Below are 24,678 nucleotides of genomic sequence, written 5' to 3'. Positions count from 1 at the left end.
GTGATCAGACAGGATGCTTACATATGTGTCACCTGTCAGAGTCGTATCTTGAAGTATGAGGGGTCCCATATCACTGCAACTGCACATCTGCCGCGCCATAACAGAACCTCCACCAGCTAAAACAGTCCCCTGCTGACATGCATGGTCTATGGATTTGTGAGGTTGTCTGCACATTTCCATCTGCTTGATACAATTTGAAAACAGACTCGACCGACCAGGCAACATGCTACCAGTCATCAACAGCCCACTGTCAGTGTTGACAGACCCAGGCGAAGTGTAAAGCTTTGTGTTTTGCATCATGAAGTAACACGAGTGGCCTTCGGCTCCGAAAGCCCATATCAATGATGTTTCGTTGAATGATTCACATGCTGACACATGTTTATAGCCCAGCACTGAACTCTTCAGCAATTTGCGGAAGGGTTGCAGTTCTGTCACATTGAACGATTATCTTCAGTCGTCGATGGTCCTGTTCTTGCAGGATCTATTTCCGGCCGCAGTGATATCGGATATTTGATGTTTTACCAGATTCCTGATATGGTATGCTCATGACATGGTCATACGGGAAAATATCCACTTCATCGTTACATTGGAGATACTGTGTACCATCGCTCATACACCGAATATAACACCACATTCAAACCTACTTAAATCTTGATAATCTGTCATTGTAGAAGCAGTACCCGATCTAACAACTGCGCCAGACACTTGTTGTTTATACGGGCATTGCCGACTGCAGCACCATACTCTGCCTGTTTATATATCTCTGTACTTGAATAACTATGCCTATGCCAGTTTCTTTGGCGCTTCAATGTATGAAAGCAATAACCTGAAACATAAATTGCCCACATTTATTGTAGGAGTCCCCTGTATCTATAATCATGTTTGCACTCTGAGGTGTCATCATGAATGCGTTAGATGTGGTGAAGCACCTGTTCACCTATACTACTCATTGTACAATTTCTGTGAGTGGTGGCTAATTAAACATGTGGTTATGTAGTATTAATGCAAATGCTGAAATGTCTATGGGGAAATTTTCTGATCATGTACAGACATATATCGATCATTATTTCAGAGCTTCTTTTAGCTTTTAGCAATCTATCAGTACAATGGGTGCTAATTTTTTCAAATTTATGTAGTCCCAGGATGCATCAGAATTCACCATCAACCTCATAGTCAGAAGAATGAAACCTTTCAGACACGTCAAACAATACCTTGCAAACTTTGTTACCTTAGTCCATCTGTAATTTATCATGTGGACAGAACTGTGAATTAGGGTAAGCTTTAGTATAAGTCAGTTTACGACTGTTGAACTGAATTGAACCACTCTTCAGGCTTCCTTTTCTGTTAATCTGCAGCACTTGTATAATGATAAAGGCATTTCTAATTGAGCAGCTAATTTTATAGACCACGTCTGTCTCGATGTGGTTTGTAGTACAGGATATTGAAATAGTTTCTATGAACAGGAAGTTAATGGCAGTTGAATGCCACCAACAATATGCTTAAAAATTACAAATGCTCTGATCCAGACATGACGAATTTTTCATGCTAATCTCTAAAGAACGGTTTTATTCTCTTTTGGATTACCTTACTGTCCCTGAATGTAAGAGTTATTATTTGTTGTACTTTGTACCATGTTTCATATCCTCAAAGTATCCCATCAGTATCTTGAGTGGTATGCAAGTGCTAAAGCACATGTAGTAACTTCTTGATCCTGTTATGATAAATTCTGCATTTTCTAAACCATTCAGGTCGAAAGATAATGGGGAAACGTATGTTTTAAGGACTGGTGTGATTCTAGCCTTCCTTGTATGTCAATTTCAACACAGTTCAGTTCGTATCTTCTTTCAAGATAAAGGGAGACAAAAGCATTACGTGTAAGTTGCAACGTTACCATCCTTTCTTCACAAATTTTCCTTCAAAGTGTAGGAAGCAGTTGGTTGGAATTGTTAAGGCTTCGTGGTGCTCAGTAAGAACCCTGATCTCAACATTATACCAAATGTCGGCAATGGAGAAGGTTTGTGGGAGAAACATTCCTGATTTGTTATTCATGCATTATACTGATCTGGAGTTGTTACATCAAGTGACATCATTGCCTATCGATTTAAGGAATTTATACTTCTCCTCTATTATGATGTCCATGGTCCCTGTCGTCCATAAGTCTTCAACCATTGACGGCAAAGTTGTAAGATCACTCTCCTAAACAAAATGAAATCTTGACCGAGAAGCTTATAGGCCTGCACCTCAGCAATGAAAGTGATGGAATATTAACTTATCTACATGAATGTAATGCGCAGTTGAATGTAATGCACATCCCAGTTTTAAAAATTAAAATCATAAAAAAGTATTTGTTGACACATCAGTGGTACTCTAAATTTATTTTACACAACAATTAGTGTATACATGAATCATCAAAACAACAATAATTTGTAAGCAATCCAATGTTAAGTGACACATTCATTATTAAAAAAGAACATCTTTCTTGATTACCTACATGATATATAAACAAGCATACTGTATGTTGCAGGCGTTACTCATTATTATTGACCAATGTCATCATTATTGGTATCTTTGGGGGAGTCTACATCAGAAACAGATTCATTTCCTCTTTCCCAATCATCCTCAGTGTCGTTACAGAGCGTATCATCTTCATTGCTGTGCAGAGTATTTGAAATAAGAGATTTCTTGAACCATTTTACGATCGTTGGTGCTTTAATGCTTTTGCAGGCAGCCAAAATCCAGTGTGCAGTAATGTGGGGTGCAGCATGCTTAATTTTTCTGTCAGATTCAGTTCACGGTGTGGTTCGCAAAACCATTTTTCGTGTTGTTCCTGAACATAACATTCGAAATGTTTATTTACACTAATTTCTAGTAATTGTAACATAATAAGTCATCCCTCCAGGAATAATAACAAAGTCACTGGCAAGGTTGTGGATCATCATCTTCACATTGTCAGTGAGACGATCACGAAATGCATCAAGACAAAGTATTGATGGTAGTTTGGAAAGCCCATCAGGACAGAGTTTCCAAACGTTTTGGAACCAGTCAAGCATTAAAATTTCAGTCATCCATTCCTTCTCCTTATTTAGAACAATGACATCATCAGGGAACAGCTCTTCATCTCTAGGGGGTCTTGGGGCATATTTTTCACTTGAAGTTTAACAAAGTTAAGAGAAGTTTGTGTCCATCTGCTGTGATTGTCAGCATTACAGTTATGCACCGTTTCTCACACCCTGACATTCTGATGGAAGCTTATTTTATCCCCTTTTCAACAGTCATATGATTGGGTGGCATATTAAACCAAACTGGCGTCTCAATAGCGTTGTCGATTTGGCCCATCAAAAAATTCTTCTCTTTCCGAAATGTGAAGATATACCACGTAAATTCTTAAAGTTTTTTTCTCAAAATCCTAAGGAAGCTTTTGGCATATTGCTGTACGGCGTCGCAGAAATATCCACAGCTAGCCGTTAGGTCTTGCCTCGGTATATTAACCCATTACTGGCCATTGTCCCTTTTTTGGGATGCGTATATTTTACTTATTTCTACGTAAGCAATGGAGCTTTTAGCCTTTATTGTTGCACCTGTAAGTTCAACTAACTGCTACAATGCCTGTAAATGTAAAATGAATAACTTTTTTCTGAGTACTTCACGTCAGGAAAATTATAAACTTGCCGATTTTTTGTTCTCGCACTTGGCAGCACTGTATGTCTGCTGGTAGTTCCTGGACGACAATGAGCTGTGATTTAGTTGTCTGGGCGTGTTTGTTATGAACATATGGATGACCATGTAAGATTGAGTATACTTCAGATTTTTTCAAGTGAGTGCAATATCGATATATTTTAAGTGTCCCAATAATGGGACAATGGCATGTTACACTATCATTTATTGTTGATGTGCCCTATTCTTATATACACGTATTATACAGAGAAGAATTGCATTTTACGTTCTTTATATCTGCTTTTTCTCATGTTCTATTCGAATTTTAAGATTCCAACAGGATAAAAACATGCCACGTGGACTTACACTTGAAGAAATTCTAGCAGAACTAGTGAACCATCAAGAGAGTGACGATGAAGATGATGACGTAGAATTGGCGATTATTCCACCCGATGCAGAGGTAATAACAGATGAAGAAGACATTGACAAAAATGTATTGAACAATGAGTCTGTTGTACAAGATGTAGCCGGTACTTTAGAGAAAAGCTCTCACTTTTGGATGTCCGGCAGAGAATAGTGATGCTTTACCTATCAAAGAAAACAGGATCAGTAGCAAAACACAGAGGACCACAAGGAATCAAATTGATGGGAGGGCGGGTGAGCACAGATGTACGACTAGATCCAGGAAATCATTTGATTCTGTTAAATAAAACACAGAAGAGAGTAAAACACAGAAGAGATGTGCTTACTGCAAGAAAAAAACAACAAAAATTTGTGATAGGTGCAATGTTTGTGTACACGACAAGTGTTTTGCTTCATTTCATACTGAATAGACATTCAATAATATTAAAACATTCTTTATTTATTGTTTGTGTTGTCTCTTACAATATTATGCATGGAGAATAAGGTTGTGAATTTGGATAGCGCATTTGGCCAATGTCCCAAAAATGGGACGGTCTGTAGTTTTTCTTCTAATAAACTGAAAATTTTCAAAACAACTTTTTATTCAATTAATCACTCAATATAACCTATTTATGTATAAAAGTTTGCAAAAAACGATCCGATAGAATTTTGGCCAGTAATGGGTTTTGGTTTGGGTCTTATGATGTCGCTAGTCACAGGTTGCCCATTCTTTCTCCTTTCGCAGACGAATTTTGCTTCAGTTTCAGGGTATCTTCCTTTGCCAGGGCCAGTAAATTTATATCTGGTAGTGGTAGTTGCGAATAATATGATTTCTTTTGTTCCATAAGCGATTGCTACTCTCAGCTACACTATACTCTCGTCCTGCTCTCCTGTTACCATATTTTTCAGCATAAATAATTACTTTACTTTTGAAAGTATCATCATATGATGTTCTTTTCTGCTTGCCTTCCATTTTGTGCCTATCTCATGCAAACACACTACGCAATAATAGGATGGCAATGAAGTAACGAAGTTGAGAAATAACAATAATGCACTGCGGTGTAAGGAACAACACCTAAATTTTAATGGTGTTCCAGTGACAACAGATTCAAGTTTGTACTCGAATGTAATGTGCCATCGAATCTCACATGCATCCCAACCTTGAATACTGCATATGGTAAGAAAAAGTGTGCATTAGATTCACGTAAATACAGTAATATTTAATGGCATAAACACAGACAGGAAGTTAAGAGTAGATTTGTAAACTATTTACTTTATGCATCAAGACTGTTCAGTTCCTGTTACATAAATGGCAAAACCAGCAGAGTGACTTTATATTAATTTACATATTACCTCATATTAAGCCAAATAGAAGGTAATTTTATAGGAATAAATTGGATCTTCCTGATAGTAAGGTTATTAAACTGGGCTAATCTCTAAATAAAAAGAACCTAGTTTTTCTGTTGGACAAAGAAGTGCAGCCACAAATATCAAGAAATTTAAATGAAACATATTACAAACCAAATTAAATTTAATTGCCTAGAATAATTTTACAATATTAATGCTTGAAGTGTGTATCATTCTGTTTAGCTAGGTGGATAACCTCCCCTCCCCCTGTTCCCCATATAACTGTCAACCCCTGCTTAAATGAAAAATAAGTTTTCCACATGGAATTTGTACAAGAATTTATGTGCTGTACCCAAACATTTTGCACCTAACAGAGGACCTTTAGTAATATCAAATCTTTTGAAGACTCTGAAGCAACTTATGATGCTTTTACTGGAAATTCTTGAAGTGTGTGACATATCATTTTATCGAAGCAGAAACACTTTACCTCTTCCATATCAAATTAGGGGTCAGGGCCCTGCACGAGATGAGACAATGCATCAGAGTTCAGATGGCATCACGTTGACAAGAACTGAGAAACAGTGCCCACCTCTACAGATGTTGAGCTGTTCGATATGGTAAGGAAGACGCAGAGTCAAAAAGTACATTTAGTGGGTTGTGGTCTGTTTGGGCCTACCAGACATAATTTGACCCATATATGTAAATTGTGGACTGTGTTTAAATTTCTAATGTCTTCTTCTCAGTTTGTAAGTAGTAACTAGAGTAGAGTTTAATTTCTCTGAAGTATACTCTGCTCCATTTTTATTTTCATGTGACAGAACCACACAAATGAAACAAGTAGATGCATCTGTTGTGAAACGACAACTATAATCTCAAGAAGAAGTTCATTCAAAAATTACTGTGAAGTTTTCATAGTACATTGGATTTACCACAGGCCATATTGCAACACCAAATCAATTCCAAGTTCATAGCTACAACCATAATGAGGGATCCTCCATGTAGAGCTGACATGTAGCACATTCAGGTACACACAAGTCTCTGCCAGAGGACGGAGGCGACAGCAATTTTATCCAAAGGGACTGCTTGTTGAGTAGTCTCTGTGATTGTTACTTAGGATCTTAGGGTCTGCCATGAGCAGCACCAACAGTAGTGTTGCAGGCCATAGATTTGGCTGTCTGAGTTGATATTGGGATAACAGTAACGATATCCTCACTGGTAAACTCGAACAAAATACTTATACAGTGTCTATGTTGAATTAAAAGTACAGGGCATTATAAAGTTTGAGAATATGTTGAACTGTTTAGAAAAACAAAGTTGTGTGTTGCATAATATGTAATTTGAATCGAGTCAATATGTATAAGTAATGTGGAACAAAACAGTTTTTAAAAAGAAGAACTGATAGTTTACAATTGATGTATATTACCGGTTTTCACTTATGGCAGTGAGATGTTCACATTTAATGTGAAACACATTCAAAAGTTAAGGAGTGTTCTTTTACCACTGAATGTACGCATGTTGGAAAGCAACAGACAAGCAAAGCGTAGCATCAGGAAGCAGATTGAAGCAGTTGATGTAATTATGACTTATGGAAATGAAATAGGGGGGCAAGACATGTTACCTGGTGAATGGATGGTATAAACAGCAAAGAATTACCTTGCCAGATTCCAATAAATAAGAAAAGGCCAAGATGACGATCTACTCAGAGGTATATTAACAGGGTTATAAAACAGGTAGGAACATGGTTTAAGAACGAAATGAGTGAAAATGTCTAGAGGACATCTTTATAGAGCAGTAGTTGTCCAATATCTAACGACATATGCATGCTGTGGATGTTATAAGAGTGTACCTTACTATCTTGGACATTTCATAAGACACAAGCACATTCTTTTCGAAACATTTCTGTACTCTTCGCATTCTACAGATTGAAGAAGAGTAATTTAATGTGGTACTGAATATCTGAAATAAATTTAAATGTTGAAATTTTAATATAATGTAGGAAAAATTAATACCTTATTATTCTGCCTTCTTCTTTTTCTGTCTCTCTTAAAATGCGTTTCTCAGTTTGTCCGATTCCTCCTTTGCTGACGTAGCCTTTTCTATGTGAACATAATTCACTGGATTAATCAAAAGAATTAGTTTTGATTTTGCCTTCCAATCCTTAGTGGCAAAACTTGATTCCGTAGGTGCCAATTCACCGTTTACGACGTGCCATAAATCATCCAAATGTAAATACGCCTCAACGGAAAATTTCCAGGTCGCGTAACTTTCGTGCCCTACAAGCCGCTCTATTTGCGGTATCTGTATTGTACTCATTTTACAGCTTTTTTTTCGTATAGCGTACACAATCCAAGTTTATACGAACTTCCGCGTGCCTTTTGCGCAAATACACATCACCTTAAAGCTCATTACTTCGCTTTAATGCAGTAGCTGGGCCCATAACCTGTTGTAGTTTATGCAGATTAACGCAGCTAAATGACGGTAACAACTATTTAAGGGACAAAATAAACTTATGCTTTATTCGCACAACACATATAAATACCAAATTATATCATGTTGCCCCATCAACAAACACGGAACATGTATATTCCATAAGGTCTAATGCACTCTGCAAATCATATCTTGTGTGCCATTATGCACGCTGGAAAATGTTTGTTCGCATATCCCCAACAGAATCACAGTTACTCTTACCGTGTACCGTGTGTTCCTTGTGTGCTGAGTGACTGATGCAGCATACTGTAAGCACCAGAATAATCCGTTATTCATGCCTGGAACAAGCTGAGATGGTGTTTGTGTATGACCAAGCCGATGGGAATGGTCGAGGAACAGTGTGGTCATAGCAAAACAAGTACCCTCACAGACACCAACCACATCACACAACATTTCAAGCTTTTTTGGCGATTGGTCCTTTCAGACACATGCAGGGAAGCGGCGGACTGTGTGTACATCAGATATGGAGCTTGTACTAGGGTCACCTCAATATCCTGTAGAACATGGTCCTCCAAATCTGATGTACGCCTCCTTGCACGTTCGTCCGTTCTCAAAAGGACCCACAATCACACAAACGCCCAAAAAGGGCTTGAAATGTTGTGTGAGGTAGTTGGTTTATGTCAGGGTACTTGTTTTGATGTAACCGTGCTGCCTCTCGACTGTCTGCATCCGCTTGGTCGTATACAAACATCATCTCGGCTTGTTCCCGATGTGAATACCGCACCATTCTGCTGTTTACGGTTCGTTGCGTCAGTCATACACCCTGCAACACACAATGAATACACGGCAGATGGTCAGAGGAACTGTCATTCGTCAGCGTCATCTACCCTGGCAATGATACCGTACATTTCTAGACACAAGTTCATAGGATCTTCCCTCCTTTTCCTGTCAGGAATACGTCCCTGCAGTTTGTCGTTTTTATTAATGACGTAACAAGGTTTTTAGGGGTAAAAATTTCATCTTATTTCAGTGTCTACTTCTTTTACGCAAAGGACTGAGTACTGCAGAGCTGTAGCACACAAATCACTGTAGGGAAGTAGATGCAAATGTTGTAACGAGGAAAATGAATTTGAGCTGCATGAGAAATTGCAGGCTGGAATTTAATTCAATGTAAAGCGAAAATACAGCTATCTTTTGATGCAGACCTCCTAATGTAAATACAAGTGAAGAACTCACCAGCCTTTCCCTAGGATGTGCTGCATTACGAAAAGCAACAGAAACAATAGATTTAGTACCGTTGGTTATTTCATTCGTTGACAAATGACAACTTCTCCGCAGTCTGCTTTTGCCGGCGGGCTGTGACAGGTGCTTATTAGCAGTTCTCATTGGGACAGTGCTTGTGACGCGTCATATGAGTTATAAATATGTACCTAACACCCAGATCTTCGAAACTTCCTCAGTTGTCATTTTTCAACAGTTTAGAAAATGGTAAATTTTCTTAAAAATTGATTATCAGTGTGATAAAATAATTGTCCGACTAGCGGTAGTGTGGTATTTCTGTGGTACTGAACATCGCTGTCAGTGTTGTTTGGGAAATGACAGAGGCTTACGTCAAGCTCTGAAAAACAGGGGAATTGATTTTTATTCAATGATTAAACTCGTTATTCGATGAGAAAAACTGTAATTTTTTTAATAATTAAATATTTCTTTCCATTTTCCATAAACTAAGAAGGTACAATCCACTGTAGTAAACATATTTATGGTTACCGGTTGACTGCATTGATAGTTTTTTAACATTTGTGCTAATAAACTTACTTACCTTCAAATGGAACAATTAACCACCATGTGCAGTGTAAATTATTTTTCCAAAATATTTTTATGTCGTAAGCAAACGAAAATAAAAGCGGTCTGTCTTATTTGCAGCAATGACAGAAAGACCTCTAAAGGAAGGGCAGCGTGTGGAGGTAACGGGTAAAGATGTGAAAGGTGTAGTTGCATACGTCGGAACAACCCTTTTTTCTAGTGGAAAGTGGATTGGTGTAATACTGGATGAACCCAAAGGAAAGAACAATGGTACTGTGCAAGGAAGAACGTATTTCCAGGTGACTTACTTTCTGCAGCCTACTCCTTTTTCAAATTTGCACCAGAGTAAGTTCTTTTTATGAATGCTTCCGAAAGTTTGATCTGTGGCCCTCCGTCAGTTTGTATTATTGTATGAATTGTGTTGAATTCTAGTTGTACAGAACGTCGTGCAACAATGAGCTCATTGTGGTATCAGCTGTTACTGTAGGTCCAAGGTCCTATGTTCTGTGATACAGAAATATGTGTGACAACCTTACTCCACACTTGGGTTTGTGCATAAGGATGTAACGAGGCCAAAGTATAATAGAGTGACTCAAAAAGACTACTTCACTTAATACAAACTAGCATGATTGATGATGTGACAGATGAAATTTTTCATGTGCTTGTAGCTCTCGGCCCTCCAAGAAACAACCAGCTAGTTACGAAACATTCCAAAACCTGTTAATAGTTTGAGATGTGTCATTGTGTTGGCTGTCAGTACATACAGAATTACTACAGTGTATTTCACCTTAGATTACTAAAACCTCGTAAAATTTAAGATTACAGTAGGATATAAAACAGGATATTTTGCACTTAATTTGGTATGTAACATACCATTGGAGAACAAACATTGTAATTAACTGATGTGTAACCTAAAAATTAAGATTTCCTATGAGTAGAATGTAGAATAATAAATCTTATGATGGTTGAGTAGCAATGTAACATCCCTCACCCCCTCTTGAATGTTCTAGGGCTAAGTGATCTAACCAGGCAGTGAGGCTAAGCATGAAGAGTTACCCATATTCATAATTATTGCTCATTAAAGTAGAAATTTGTATAAGCAGATAAATATACCCTTTTGAGGTACATGGGGATGGAGGAACAACAAAGGTGTCAAGAGTCTCTTCTAAAGCGAATGCTCCCCAGTAATACACGTCTTTTGCGGTAGTATGGTATTAAAGAAACATTACATACAGTTCGCTGCTTTTCCATGTTTTTTGTTATTGCGTGTCAACAACTGAAAGACTGTAAAGAAATAAGCCACCGGGAAAGGTGGGGATCCCAGTTTGGTTTTACAGAGAGTACTCTGTCAGTTAGGTAATCTGCAAACTTACCATGTTAACTGCTAAGGGTTTAGTGTTAAGTTTTTATCGTAAGGCTGTATTTTTTACCTAATCTGTAACCATTTGTGAGACCTTTGTGGCTATTCAATATCTGTTGTTACTGCTATTTGTATGGGTACCACATGCCCGATCAGTGGTTTTGGGTGGGATGCTTCCCCCCCCCCTCCCCCCCCTCCATACTGAATCCTACCAGCGAACCCACCTGCTTAACCTATGACTGTGATGATGCGATCATTCCATTTCATATTGCTACAAATTTTTATGCCGATGTGTTTGTCAGAGTAACTGGTTCTGACTGAGTCATTGAAGTTGTAGTCATAGGATACTGCTCATTTGCATTTTATGAAGTGCTCACATGTACATTCTTGAACATTTAAAGTAAGTTGTCAATCTTTGCGTTACTTGAAAATCTTATCAAGATCTAGATGGATATAAGTTATGTACAACTTCTTTCTGAAAGAAATAAAGTTATTAAATATCCTATATAACAATGAACAATGGATGAAATCTGTAAGGATAAAACTTGTAAAGCTGAAAACTGTGTGTAAACATACAAGTAACATTTAATATTATAGGGATGAGCAATTTTAGACCAAAAGCTCTCCACATGTAGTGCATTTGGGAGTTTCCTTCATGACCAGCTTAATATCACAGGAGTGTGCACGTAGTTCACTCTGCATAAGATGAATAGTAGTCAACTCTAGTCCATAATCACACAGTACTGGTTTGGCTGATGGTCGCATGTATTCACATTGCGTTTGGTTCTTGCAACTCCAGAACATAGCCTGCCTAAAGATTATCATATGTGTCACAGGGCAAAGAAGGGGGGAGGGGGTGCAGAGCAGTCTTGGAGATGGACTTATTTTATTGTACTCTGCTTTGTTGAGGTGTATTAGTGTGGTTTTCTGTTGTGTACAGGAAACCACTACTTGATTTTAATTGTCAGTAGCTGGGTGGTTGGTATCCAAAATGGGGCTGTGCTGTAGGTGTCAGTAATTTAGTTTTTCCTTCCTGGCTGCAACTTTGCATCTGATACAAAGGGGGTGCGACATGGGTTTGGCAGTACAGCTTTTCAGTTGATGTTGGTCTCAGACAACCTGCTATGATGCTGCATGCTTTGTGTGGTATGCCCACTTGTTTGGCATGGCTGGAGTTCCTCCAGTCCGGACGTGTGCTCTGTAGCTGAGTAGCACAAGGTTAAAGCTGTAGTCCTTACTGTTCTGGGTTGTGTACTATGTTGTTTCTAACAGTTGTTTTGTGCTTAGTTCATGCAGTGTGTCCTGTGAGTGGGCACGGTATGTAATGTGACATCCAAGTGCCTTCTGGGAACAGTGCGTCATTTTTATACATATTGAAAATCAACGGAACCTGTATGCTACTGTGCAGTAAGCTGCATGCTACTGTGCAGTAAGTCATTGTTATGTGTTCTGTGCCAACTTCCTTGCCCTTAAAAGCTGACAAAAGATCTTCTGTTTCTGAGGAGATTTCTAATCATTTATGACTTGCCATAATCTTTATTTATTGTGTACACTTTCCATAATAGCAGTTCATGGTTGACTGTGTCATAAGAAGCTGATAAATGTATGAACACAGCCCCCTGATCTTTCTTTCCCTGAATCCATCCTCAGTGTGTTATCAGTGTTAGTGACTGCAATGTGCAACATTTGCCTGTTCTTAAGCCAGGTTGTTGTGGGGCCAGAAGAGACTCCATTGCTTGTTTGAACCTCCTGAGAATTTTATGAAGATGGCATAGTAATAGTTGACTGTAGCTGCTAGGGGGCATCTGTTCCTTTCCCAGGTAGTAGAATGGCTATGAGAGGGACTGCATTATTTAAGGTAAATGCTAAGTTAGTTCTTTCAGAAAAACCATTCTCCTTCCCCATAATTGTTTAATTGAGCTAGTGCTCTCTCTACTTTCTAATGACAGTGATCTTTAGGTCAATAAAATGTGACCTTCCTTTTTACCTCTACACAAACATTCCTCAAGTACATGGTGTACACATTCTGAACATGTTGTGAAATGACACCCTAGAATTTGAAAGGCATCCCTTTGATGCCAGCCTTTTTAAAATGATCATCATATGAGTCAATTTTTTGAAATCTTCTATGTATTGCAAAATGAACCTCAATTTGACAGTGGGCTAGTAGAAGACAGGTAGACAACATTTGCAACAAATAGGAGCACCATTATATGTGTAGCCAACAACATGGAAAATTCTAGAGGAGGCCATTTGCCTGCGGTGGATGTCAAGTGATTGAGGCTCATACATATTACTTACACATGAGCCTATTTTACCCTGTGTTTAACTTCCCCGAAAGATTAAGTGTATGATACTCACTGAAACACAGAGCATTTTCTAACAGTGCTCTCTTTCTGTAAATGTGATAGCTTTTCATTTGCAGTATACGCTGAGATAGTCTAAAACTAATATTAAATATCTTAATCTTCATTGATCCATTATGGATAAAAAAAATTAAATATGCCCTCTTGCATGTAACTGTCATTCTAGTTGTTGATTTTCATTCCAAAGTACTGATGCTAAAGATTTTAGTTAATGTATGCTGCAGTTAAAAAAAAAAAATCATTTGTATAAATAGATTACTGAAAAAAGTTTCCTTAAAGACTAACTGCTTCAACTGTTAATTTTAGTGCAAGGACAACCATGGCATGTTTGTGCGGCAGTCGCAGCTTACACTTCTGGATGAAAGTGGCGCACCAGTCAAAGATTATGGGAGTACATCAAGTACATCTACTGCAACAACACCAGATGATAATGCAAAGTCACGTCCGAGACTCAGCAGGTAATTAGAGCCACATTGGAAATCAATAACTGCAGTTTGTGAAATGTACAAAAAATATAAAATTATAGTCAGAAAAAATTTATTTTAAATGGGTGGACTTCCTTTTGTAGCTACAACAGTAAAAAATTTTGTTTGAGAGGTAAGAAATTGTTAATATACAGTTTTTTTGCAGACTTTTACTGCGGAAGAGCTTTTTGTGAAACTGATAAACAGTTGTTTGTCTTGGAACAAAATTACTTTTTAAGTAGATCAGTAACAGAAGATTTATCGGGGTTCATCATGAGTGACAGAAGAACTAGCTGACAAATGTCTGATCATAAGAGGCATATAACAGTTGATAGTTTTAGGTTGTTTATGATCTTGCATGTGATTGAAACAGTGCAAATAATTTGTGTGTAGATAAATGGAGATTTTGTGTGTTGTGAATTCAGTGTTACAACCATTATCTCATTCATAACACATTGAAAGAGAAGTTTGTCCGAGTAAGTAGAGTGTGAGGAGTGAGAGTTTACCGTAGTATCTGCTAGTATGTTTGTTAAGTGACACTTGCATGTTTGTAATTATGAAAATGTCACTTGGTGGAGCTGGTAGGTAACATCTAAAAAGGGGGGTAGCTAAAGACAACCTGTAGTGTTCACAGTATGGCAGTACACATGAATTTGAGAAGAGGCTGACAGCTGTGGTGTGTAGCAGATAGTTATCCATTTTCCAGTACTCTGCATTTGTTTTTAGTATGTATCCTTTCCTTGTTATTATGCCATATTCCTGCTAAGTAGCTTGTATATTACATTCTTCTGTGACATTCTTACTTTAGGCATACATTTTACCATTTACATTCTCATTATGAGTTTTTATTTTAATTCTTTCATTGTATCTCAGACACTAAACATCATTGCCATTGAGCTTAAACCCTTCCCTACACCATTCTTTAACCTGCAATTACTCTTATTTGAAACATCTGTTGTACTAGCTTTACTTCTGTTGAAATCATTTTTCCTTTATTCTGTACTTCATTGTACCTCTTCTCAGAACATAGTGTTTTATGCCACTTTTTTTTAACAACAATAATGCAGCAAGTAGGCAGGAGTAATGCCATAGACATTTTAAATATGAGGAAATATTATACTGCAGGTTTCTCACTCAGAAATCACCTTTGAATTTGGTAATTTGTGAGATGATTGTGTTATGCACTGTCTAAGAGAGAGAAATGTCAACCAGCACATTGGAAAGTGACAGCAGCATGACCATGACCTATCAAGACATTTACAATTCCACAATACTGGTGCTCGCATTTGTCAGTATACCACAATTGTCATATGAATCTGGAATTATTGGGTTCAGAAAGGCCATACTTCACACTGTGTAGCATCTCAGCTACTAGCACTAGTGTCTAATGTTTCAGGGAACAGACATTTCTCTTGGCCTTGCAGGATCGTACAGCCACATCACATACCTTTAGTCAGGAATTGAGCTTCTTTGCAAGTATCCACACAGACAGTGTGACATTGCCACTGTGGACTGTCAGCATGATCGCCTTTGTTGGAGCTTCTCGTGATGTGGCAGAAGAGAGAGACAAACTGACCATGTTGCACCCATTGACAACACTCGGCACTCAAGTAGCACCACATAGTCCTTCCAAATGAATCCCACTTCTGCCTACAGTATCACAATGAACCTATCATTGCATAAAGGCCAGCATCACAATGAACTTATCATTGCATAAAGGCTCCAAGGAAAATAATCTTTGACAGGTTGCATTCGTCATTGTTATGTGCGCCCAGCATCTGAAGTGATGCTGTTGGGTGCCATTGGGTGTGCAACACGATTGCTTCTTTTGGAAAAAGCATATTCCTGCCACCAGCTGCACAATTTTATGTTTATTCTCTACTGATTTCAATTTTTACAACCATCTTAAAGAAGAAAAGCACTGCACATCAGTGGATTAACCATACGTTTGTCATATATGAATCATACAAATGTAACCTTATTGTGAAAAGTGTGGTTGCTACTTACTATATAGCGGAAATGCTGAATCACAGATAGGCACAACAAAAACACTGTCAGAAAATGAGTTTTCGGCCAACAAGACCTTTGTCGGAGATAGAACATGCACACACTCATGCAAACACAACTCACACACATGTGACCACGGTCTCTGGCTGCTGAGGCCACACTGCGAGCAGCTGCACGTGATGAGAGATGTAACCGGGTGGTGGGTGTAAGTAGGAGGTTTGGGGCAGGTAGGGGAAGGAATAGCAGGGTAGGGGTAGGGGACAGTAAAAGTGCTACTTGTGGGAACATAAATGTATGAGGTGGAAAGAGGGTAGGGTAGCTAGGAGCAGTCGGGAGGTTAGACGGAGGCTGGGGTATTTTCAATACAAATGTAAAACACACTAATTGTCATAATAGTCTGTCTTAATAAAGTCCATATAAACATGCTGCACCTTGGCACAATTGCAATAGTGACTGTACCAATCGAAACCAGTCGAGAATGAACAAAATTGTACAGCTGATGGCATGAATATGTTTTTTCCAAGTTACTCAACAGCCGTAGATAATCACATATAAAAAGCTCTACAATCACTTCTGATGTGCCCCCAGGGGACTTGCCAGCCTTTTGCACATTCATGCTTGGCTACCATGAGGCCCCAGCCTTTGCAGTATCTTTTCCCTTTAGTGCTGTATGTCTGTCCTCTTGCTATTCTTTTTCCCCCTCCCTTGGGTAACAAGTCTACAGTGTCTTGGGGAATGTTCGTCACTGTCCATAGCTGACATAAGAACGGTCTCACCACTGTTTTTCATTCCTTTTTTTCTTTCTTCATTCACCTTATCCTATCATCCTCCTGCTTTGGCTGTTGAGGCTCCTCTTTTTTCTACTTCCTCCTGGCCCACGTGTCTTGATGCGTAACAGGTGACTGGGTAATGCGTAATTCCCAGCCTCGGATCGGCAGGTACGGTTAATACGTACCCCCTGGTACCAATTTGTCGATTGGTCCCTCTGTCAGGTGTTCGGCAGTTGTGACCTGAGGTGCGAACAGTCACCTAAGGTAGGTGTGCCCCCTTGTGAAGGCCCCCCCCCCCCCCCCCAAAGTTGAAAGGAGCGTGCCATCAGAGATGCTGGCAATCATGGCGTATTTCCTCACAATGAGCGAATCATTATCTTTGCAGTCCCCGTCTACCAAACATAAACGGATTGGAGCTCCAGATCAGAACACCCTCCCAGCTGCACCACACTTCCTTATAGTTTCACTTACTGAAGACGGTCAGTCCTGTGCAAGGGTAAATCCATTTATTATTCAGAAAGGTGTTGATGCAATTGCCGACCCTGTGAAATCCTGCTCTCGTTTATGGAATGTCACTTTGCTTTTTGAGACTACTTCTGATTCTCAAGCACAACAACAGCTTGCTGCTTCGCTTCTCCACGGCTATCCTGTTTGTGTCAAGGCCCATAGGACTCTGAATTCTTCCCGTAGTGTTATTTACACTAGGCTGCTTGACTACCAGACAGAGGCCAAAATCCAAACATACCTCTCTGATCAGGGTGCATTTCCATCCTTCGGGTAAGAAAAGTTATATGCCTCCTTAGTACCCACACACACTCTTTCTCTCACCTTTGATAGAGTGGTACTTCCGTGCAAGATCAAAGCAGCGTATGAAGTTATGACAGTCTGACCACACATTCCGAACCCAATGCGCTTCTACCAGTATCGTCATTTCAACCACGCTCTAACATCTTGTCGACACCCGGCCAAATGTGTAACTTGTGGTAGGGATGCTTATGAGGGCAATTGTCTGCCTCCTCCTCCCTGCTGCATCAACTGCAATGGCGACCATGCCACTTCCTCTTCAGATCGCCCTGTGTATCTCGATGAGCGGGCTGTTTAGGAGATTCGGGTAAAGGAAAAAGTACCTTACCCAGACACTTGCAAGTTACTGGCTAGTGACAAACCCTGCATTCTACCATCTGGCACTTACAGTTCTGTTTGCGACATCTTGCTCCATGAAGGATGTGTCCATGCATACATGTGACTTCAAATTCACCTCTTAGGTTATAACCCAGTCACATGGTAGCCCCTCGTCCATATGTGCAACAAGCCATCAAACTCTCGCTGCATGGGACGAAGTCAGCAGCTACATAACAGGCAGGCTGGAAAGGACAGAAGGAATTCTCTCGTGCAGATTTCATACGTCCCTCCAGCCAAACACTTGAGTCTTCCTCTGCTGACGGGAAAGGCTCAAAGAAGTCTTAACAGAGGCGAACAGTCTTCTCCTTCACCTACTCGAAGATCCTCTTTGATAGTGTCAACACGTGATACCATCATCCGGCCAGCCTGTGTGTTGACGGTGCGCACCACCAACCATTTTTCTGTGTTGGACTCTGCAGGCTGACAGCAAAAGAAAGGCGATGCATCTGTGGACCTCATGGAGCAGGATCCTCGTGCCTCTGTGTCATGTAGAAGTGAGTCTTTGTCACCAAGGTGACACCCCTTCATTCTTTCCTCATCATGACTCTCCTCCAATGGAACGTTCGCAGCCTTTGATGTTGCAAAGAGAATTTATGGCTGCTTTTAGAATTGCATCATTCCCTTGTACTCTGCCTTCAAGAAACAGAATTGCGTCCTCACGACCACTTTGAGCTTTTGCATTTCTTCATGTTCTGTATTGACCTTCTCCCCGAGGTCAGCATTCTATCTCAAGAAGGAGTCATGCAGCTCATATGGGAAGATGTTCATAATCAACTCATCTCCCTGCCTACCTGTCTTCAAGCAGTTGCATTTTGCCTTTTCATTCCTCACTTGACCTTTTATCTTGGTACCGTTTACATTCCTCTGTCATTCGATGTCATTAGGGAGACTTCCTCCAGCTTACTGGGCGGTTACCTCACCCATTTCTGCTACTTGGTGACTTTAATGTGCACAATCCCCTTTGGGGTTCTCCCAGAACCTGTCAGAGAGGTGCCCACTTGGCTGACCTTAACCAACTTAACCTCTTCTGCCTTAACACAGCAGCACCTGCATTCCTTTCAGACTCCTCGCACACCTATTCCCATTTTTACTCATCCTTCTGCATTGCCCAGATTGCCCATTGTCTTGTGTGGTCTGCTCTTTCCGACACCTACTCAAGCAACCATTTCCCGTGTGCTATTCGTTTGCTGACTCCTACCCCACCTGCGTGCACACCCAAATGGCAGCTTACTAAGGCCGACTGGCAGCTTTACTCCTTCTGGTGACGTTCAACAAACAAGATTTCCCCTCTTGTGATGACCAAGTGGACTATTTTACAAAAGTTATCCTCACTGTTGCACAATGTTCCATTCCCAGCACTTCCTCTTTACTACACTGTGTCCCAGTCCCTTGATGGACTGAGGTATGCCGTGATGCAAATTGTGTGCGAAGATGTGCTCTCTGTTTTTCTAACTGTCATCTACAATGGCAAACTTCATTTATTATTGTAGTAACACGATTCATGATGTCCGTCGCACTTCACATTTTGTAGACCGGGAACTGTCTGCTAGGCATGGCCCGTACTGTCTAAGTTGTTGTTGTTCCACCGGCAGAGGGCGCGGCCGAATTCTCGCGTGCCCTCCGGTGGACAGAACTTTACTTGCGGCAACTACTGTCCGTGACGCTCATTGCCGATGTGCACCTCCCCCGATCTTTCTGGTGGCTACTGCACTCCTCCTCCTTTGGGGGATGAAGCCATTGTGATCCACTGCGTCGGAAGGTGGAGCGTCGTGCAGTAGCGATGACCTCCACGTCCATTGGAATGCTGGAGTCGGGGGGGATCTGCCAACCCTTGAGCCACAACCTTCGAATACGGTTGGAAGTGACCCACACGAAGAGGCTCCCATCGTCCCACCACCGGAGCCCGGGACAGAATGGGCAACAAGCTGTTGAACTCCCGATCCCGTTCCACCTCGGGAGGGGCAAGACCCAGTGGCGGGGACGACGGGGAAGGCACAACCACAGGTGAACCAGCCTCCTGAGAAACTGGGCCTGCGAGGGGGGCTGGCTCTCGCCAGGGCATCTCGAATGATGGCGATGCCGGTGCGGGAGCTACCGGACGCCGCCAAGGATGAGAACCATCACAGTGTGGCGGAGGCACAGGTGGGAGGGACGGTGGCGTCCCCTGAGAAAACAACACGGGTGCCGGCAATGGGGAAGCCGGCGCCCGAGGGGTTGGAGGGTGGGTGCCCAAACGTGGATGTAGCTGATTTTGGTGACGACATACCTCCTAGTCCCCCGCCTGCAAGGTATAGAGCCGGCGGCCATGGCGGCGCAGGACCACAGCCGGTATCCAATGTGGATTGCAACCAAACCCACGTGCCCAGACCGACATACCTGGTGGAAAGCCGGGTACCCTGTTTTACGAAGACTGAGGACCAGGCCGGAGGAGGTGCAGCAGAGTCCTTTGGCGCCCGTGGAGGAGCTCTGTGGGGCTGCGTTCTCCCATCGGTGTGGTCCGGTATGCCGTCAGGAAAAACGTCAACACCTCCTCCGCAGGAAATTCGTGCACATACTTTTTCATCTGCGTCTTAAACGTGCACACCATGCGCTCAGCTTCCCCATTCGATTGTGGATGAAAGAGGGGAGAGCAAACATGCCGAATAACAAAGTGCCTACAAAAATCCTGGAAGGTCTGCGTATTAAACTGAGGTCCATTGTCCGATACCAGGGTGACTGGCAGACCTTCCACAGAAAAGATTTTCGTGAGTGCCTGGATTGCAACTTCTGAAGTGGTTGGGGAGCAGCAAACCACATATGGGAATCGGGAATAAGCATCAATGACAATGAGCCAAAAGCCATTGAGAAACGGGCTCGCAAAATCTATGTGAACACATTCCCATGCCTGGGTTGCAGGCGGCCATGAAGAGACCGCTGACCTGGGAGATGCCTGTTTACCCGCACACTGGGAACAGACGGCCACCAAGTGCTCAATTTATCTGTCAATACTGGGCCAATACACATGTCTGCGAGCCAAGATTTTAGTACAGGAAACACCCCAGTGCCCCTCATGTAATAACGTGAGGACCTCCCTTCACAAACTGGCAGGAACAACCACGGGAGGAGCTGCATCATCAGTAGCCAGAAGGAGAACTCCTTCCAAGACCGAGAGGCGGTCTCGTAGAATAAAATAATTACGAAGAGTGTCCGAGGCCCGTCCTGGAGGTCGGGACGACCACCCCTGCTGAGCGAAGCGAACTACTTGCCGGAGAACTGGGTCAGCTGCCGTTTCCCTGGCGACTCTAGAACTAGTGATTGGGAAGCCATCAACCGCTTGGCGGGATGCCATATCCAAATGAAAACACGTAATCTCCTCCCGATCGAACTTAGGATCCGGGCCCATCGGAAGACGGGAAAGAGCGTTGGCATTGGCATGCTGTCCGGTAGGGCGAAAAGGAATGTCATAACGGTACTTAGAGAGGAACAAGGCCCAGCGCTGCAGTCTGTGGGCCGCCCTATCGGGAATCTGAGAGGCGGGGTCAAATAACAATATTAATGGCTTATGGTCAGTGATTAACTGAAACTTTGTGCCATACAAGAAAGGGTGAAACTTGGTAACAGCGTAGACAATGGCCAAAGCCTCTTTTTCCACCTGTGAGTAATGGGCTTGCGTGGGACTAAGAGTTTTTGACGCAAACGCCAGCGGCTGCTCGGAGCCATCCGCTTTGCGATGGGCCAGGACCGCACCCACCCCATATTGCGAAGCATCCGTAGCCAGGACCAACGGCTTATTGGGGTCAAAAGTAGCCAAACAAGGCGCTGACGTTAGGAGCCCCTTCATCAAGGTGAACGTGCGCTTGCATGCCAGCAACCAGTCAAAAGGAACACCCTTGCGCAGAAGGCAGTACAGGGGGCAGGCTATGGTGGAAGCCCTGGGAATGAACCGGTGGTAATAGGCAATCATGCCTAACAAAGCTTGCAGCTCCTTCAGCGAAGCGGGCCGCGGAAGGTCGACGATACCTTGGACCAAACTTCCTAGCGGCTGGACGCCTTGCTGAGAGATGGTGTAGCCCACATACTCGATGGACGGTTGGAAGAAGTTCGACTTAAGCAGGTTGCAACGCAGGCCCACGGACCTGAATTTGAGAAAGAGGGTTCAAAGGTTGTGCAAGTGTTCCTTCGTGCTGCGGCCTGTGACAATTATGCCGTCCAGGTAATTAATACAATGAGGGATTGTTGATGTGACGTGCTCAAGATAATGCTGAAATATCGCCGGGGCACTCGATATTCTGAAGGCCAACCGCTGGTATTGGTAAAGGCCAAATGGGGTTTTGACGACCGCCAGCTGTTTGGAGTTCTCATCAAGTGGTATCTGACGATAAGCCTCTGAAAGATCGATTTTCGAAAAATATTGGCCTCACGCCACGGTGGAGAACAATTCATCAGAACGAGGCAAGGGATAGGTGTCTACCACCAATTGGGAATTAATGGTGGCCTTGAAATCGCCACAAAGACGTAAATTTCCCGAGGGTTTCCTGACAATAACAAGGGGCGAAGCCGACGCACTAGAAGAAATGGGAAGAACGACCCCGGGGGCTGTCAGCCGGTCTATCTCTGCTTTTACCTGAGGGTGGAGAGCCAAGGGGATCTGCCTCACGCGTAGAAAATGCGGGTGAGCCGACGCCTTCAACGTTAAGTGAGCTTCAAAGTCGAAAACATGCCCCAGGCCCTCCTCAAAGACACCCTGAAAGTTGGAGGTCAAAGATTCCAATGATTGATAGGGAACATCTTCGGAGACCAACTGTACGGTGATAGAAAAACCGAAAGCTTGAAAGGCATCCAATCCAAAAAGGTTAACGGAGCTCGCATCACTAACAACAATAAAGGTAAGAGGCCGAGTGACTGATTTGTAAGTAATGTCAGTAGTGAGTTGACCCAGTAGTGGAATGAACTGTTTACCATAACCATGTGGACGCCGGTAAATGGGTGCCAACAGGGGTGACCCAAGGTTGGAGTAAGTTTGTGCATTCAACAGGGAAACTGCTGTGACCGTATCTACTTGCAGTTGTAATCGGCGCGACCGAACTGACACCTCGATAAAGAGTTTGTGTGCCGATGCGGCGGGAGCCTGGCCCGATGAAACTTCCTGAATGTCAACATACATGTCCTCTGTACCTGATTCCTTCGATTCTTTTGAGGCTGAGCGGCAAACTTCATCAATGTGTCCTTTTTTATTACATTTGCGACAAACGGCCCAACGCTGGGGACACTCTGACAGATCATGATGTATACAGCACGACGCACAGGACGGTAACAGGGGCCGGTGGCCGGAACTCTGTTTACGCGCTGTGCGGGAGCGACTGTAACGGCCGGATTGAACCGCTCGCACGTTGTCCACCCCAGAGGCAGTGGTCACGGCCGCGCCGCCCTGAACTGCCGTGACGTCACACCACACTTCCAACTGTTGACCTGCGGCGTGAGAAACTTCATACGATTGAGCAATGGACATGACTTCCTCAAGGGAAGGGTCTTCCAACTGCAGGGCCCGTTGCCGGACCTCCCTATCAGGGGCCAAACGAACAATGACATCGCGCACCATAACGTGGGCATACGACTCTCGCGACTGCTCCATGACAAAATGACACTTGCGACTAAGACCATGCAGGGTAGCGGCCCACGCCTGGTAAGACTGATGGGGCTGTTTCTTGCATTGATAGAACTTGACCCTAGCCGCCACAACATGCATGCGGCAGCGATAATGTGAAGACAGCAATGAACACAATGTGTCAAAAGACAAGGACGAGGGTTCCTGCAACGGCGCTAGCTGCCGCAAAACTTGACACGGCGAGGGAGATATCCAAGACAAGAAAAGAGCATGACATACCTCTGCATCGGCAACATGAGATGCCTGGAAATGCTGCCGAAGGCGATGTTCATATGCGTCCCAATCCTCCGCTGTCTCGTCATACGGGGGAAAGGGAGGAGGGAACGGCGCTGGAGCAGACTGCGTGGAGAACTACGTCGGAAGCGCTTGTTTCATGGTTGCCATGAGCTCCTTCTGCTGCTCAGCCAAAACCTGCACTAAATCCTCCATGCCGTGGATAAGCTGCGAAACCGGAACGACAACGCAACACCTGAAAGAACAACCCTACTCATCACCAGTTGTGTAGTAACACGATTGACGATGTCTGTCGCACTTCAAATTTTGTAGACCGTGAACTGTCTACTAGGCATGCCCAATGTAAACTGACTGGGCACAGCCCGTGCTGTCTAAGTTGTTGTTCTGCCGGCAGAGGGCACGGCCGAATTCTCTCATGCCCTCTGGTGGACGGGACTTCACTTGCGGCAACTACTGTCCATGACACACCGTGCCAATGTGCGCCTCCCGCGATCTTTCTCGTGGCTACTGCAATTATAAACAAATGCGTGCTCTGAATCGTTGTGTTCTTCGGGATGGCAGAAAAGCTAGCTGGATTTCATTCATTAGTTCTTTTAACAGTTCCACTCCTCCTTCCGTCATGTGGGCCAATCTCTTATAGCCTTCTGGACCAAGATCCATTCCCCATTTTCTAGCCTGACAGTAGCAGACGATGTCGTCATGGATGCTAATGCTATCTCAAACACCTTGGGCCACCATTTTTCGCAAGTTTCGAGCCCCTCCCACTATCACCCTGTCTTCCTCCACCGAAAATGAGTGGAGGAGACTCAGACGATATCCTTCTCTTAGAATCCTGAGTGTTACAATGCCACCTTTACTATAAGGGAGCTAGACCATGCTTACACTTTATCCTAATCCTCTGCCCCAGGGCCAGAAGCTGTTCATGTTCAGAAGTTGCAGCACCTTTCTCTTGCAGGCAAGCACTTTCTGCTTAATATGTACAACTGCATCTGGGCAGATGGTGTGTTTCCCAGACGCT

The 24,678-nt window shown here is 42.6% G+C and overlaps 1 protein-coding gene across 5 annotated transcripts in view; it reads left to right on the top strand.

The window, feature by feature from the left end:
* Positions 1 to 9,425: 9,425 nt before the first annotated feature.
* The window catches only part of LOC124788020 (dynactin subunit 1), a 162,658-nt gene continuing 147,405 nt past the window's right edge, over positions 9,426 to 24,678 (top strand). For 4 of the 5 annotated variants that reach the window (XM_047255080.1, XM_047255079.1, XM_047255081.1 and 1 more), the window contains exons 1-3: positions 9,426 to 9,562; positions 9,754 to 9,932; positions 13,666 to 13,817. In XM_047255080.1, coding sequence (XP_047111036.1) covers positions 9,756 to 9,932; positions 13,666 to 13,817 — 329 coding nt within the window. In that variant the 5' untranslated portion in view covers positions 9,426 to 9,562; positions 9,754 to 9,755. The remainder of the gene's footprint in view (positions 9,563 to 9,753; positions 9,933 to 13,665; positions 13,818 to 24,678) is intronic. The other variant, XM_047255078.1, reaches the window with a different exon arrangement.

The sequence above is a fragment of the Schistocerca piceifrons genome, chromosome 3 (genome assembly GCF_021461385.2).
Source record: "Schistocerca piceifrons isolate TAMUIC-IGC-003096 chromosome 3, iqSchPice1.1, whole genome shotgun sequence".
NCBI classification, from domain to species: Eukaryota; Metazoa; Arthropoda; class Insecta; order Orthoptera; family Acrididae; genus Schistocerca; species Schistocerca piceifrons.
This window is presented reverse-complemented; position numbering and strand designations above follow the sequence as displayed.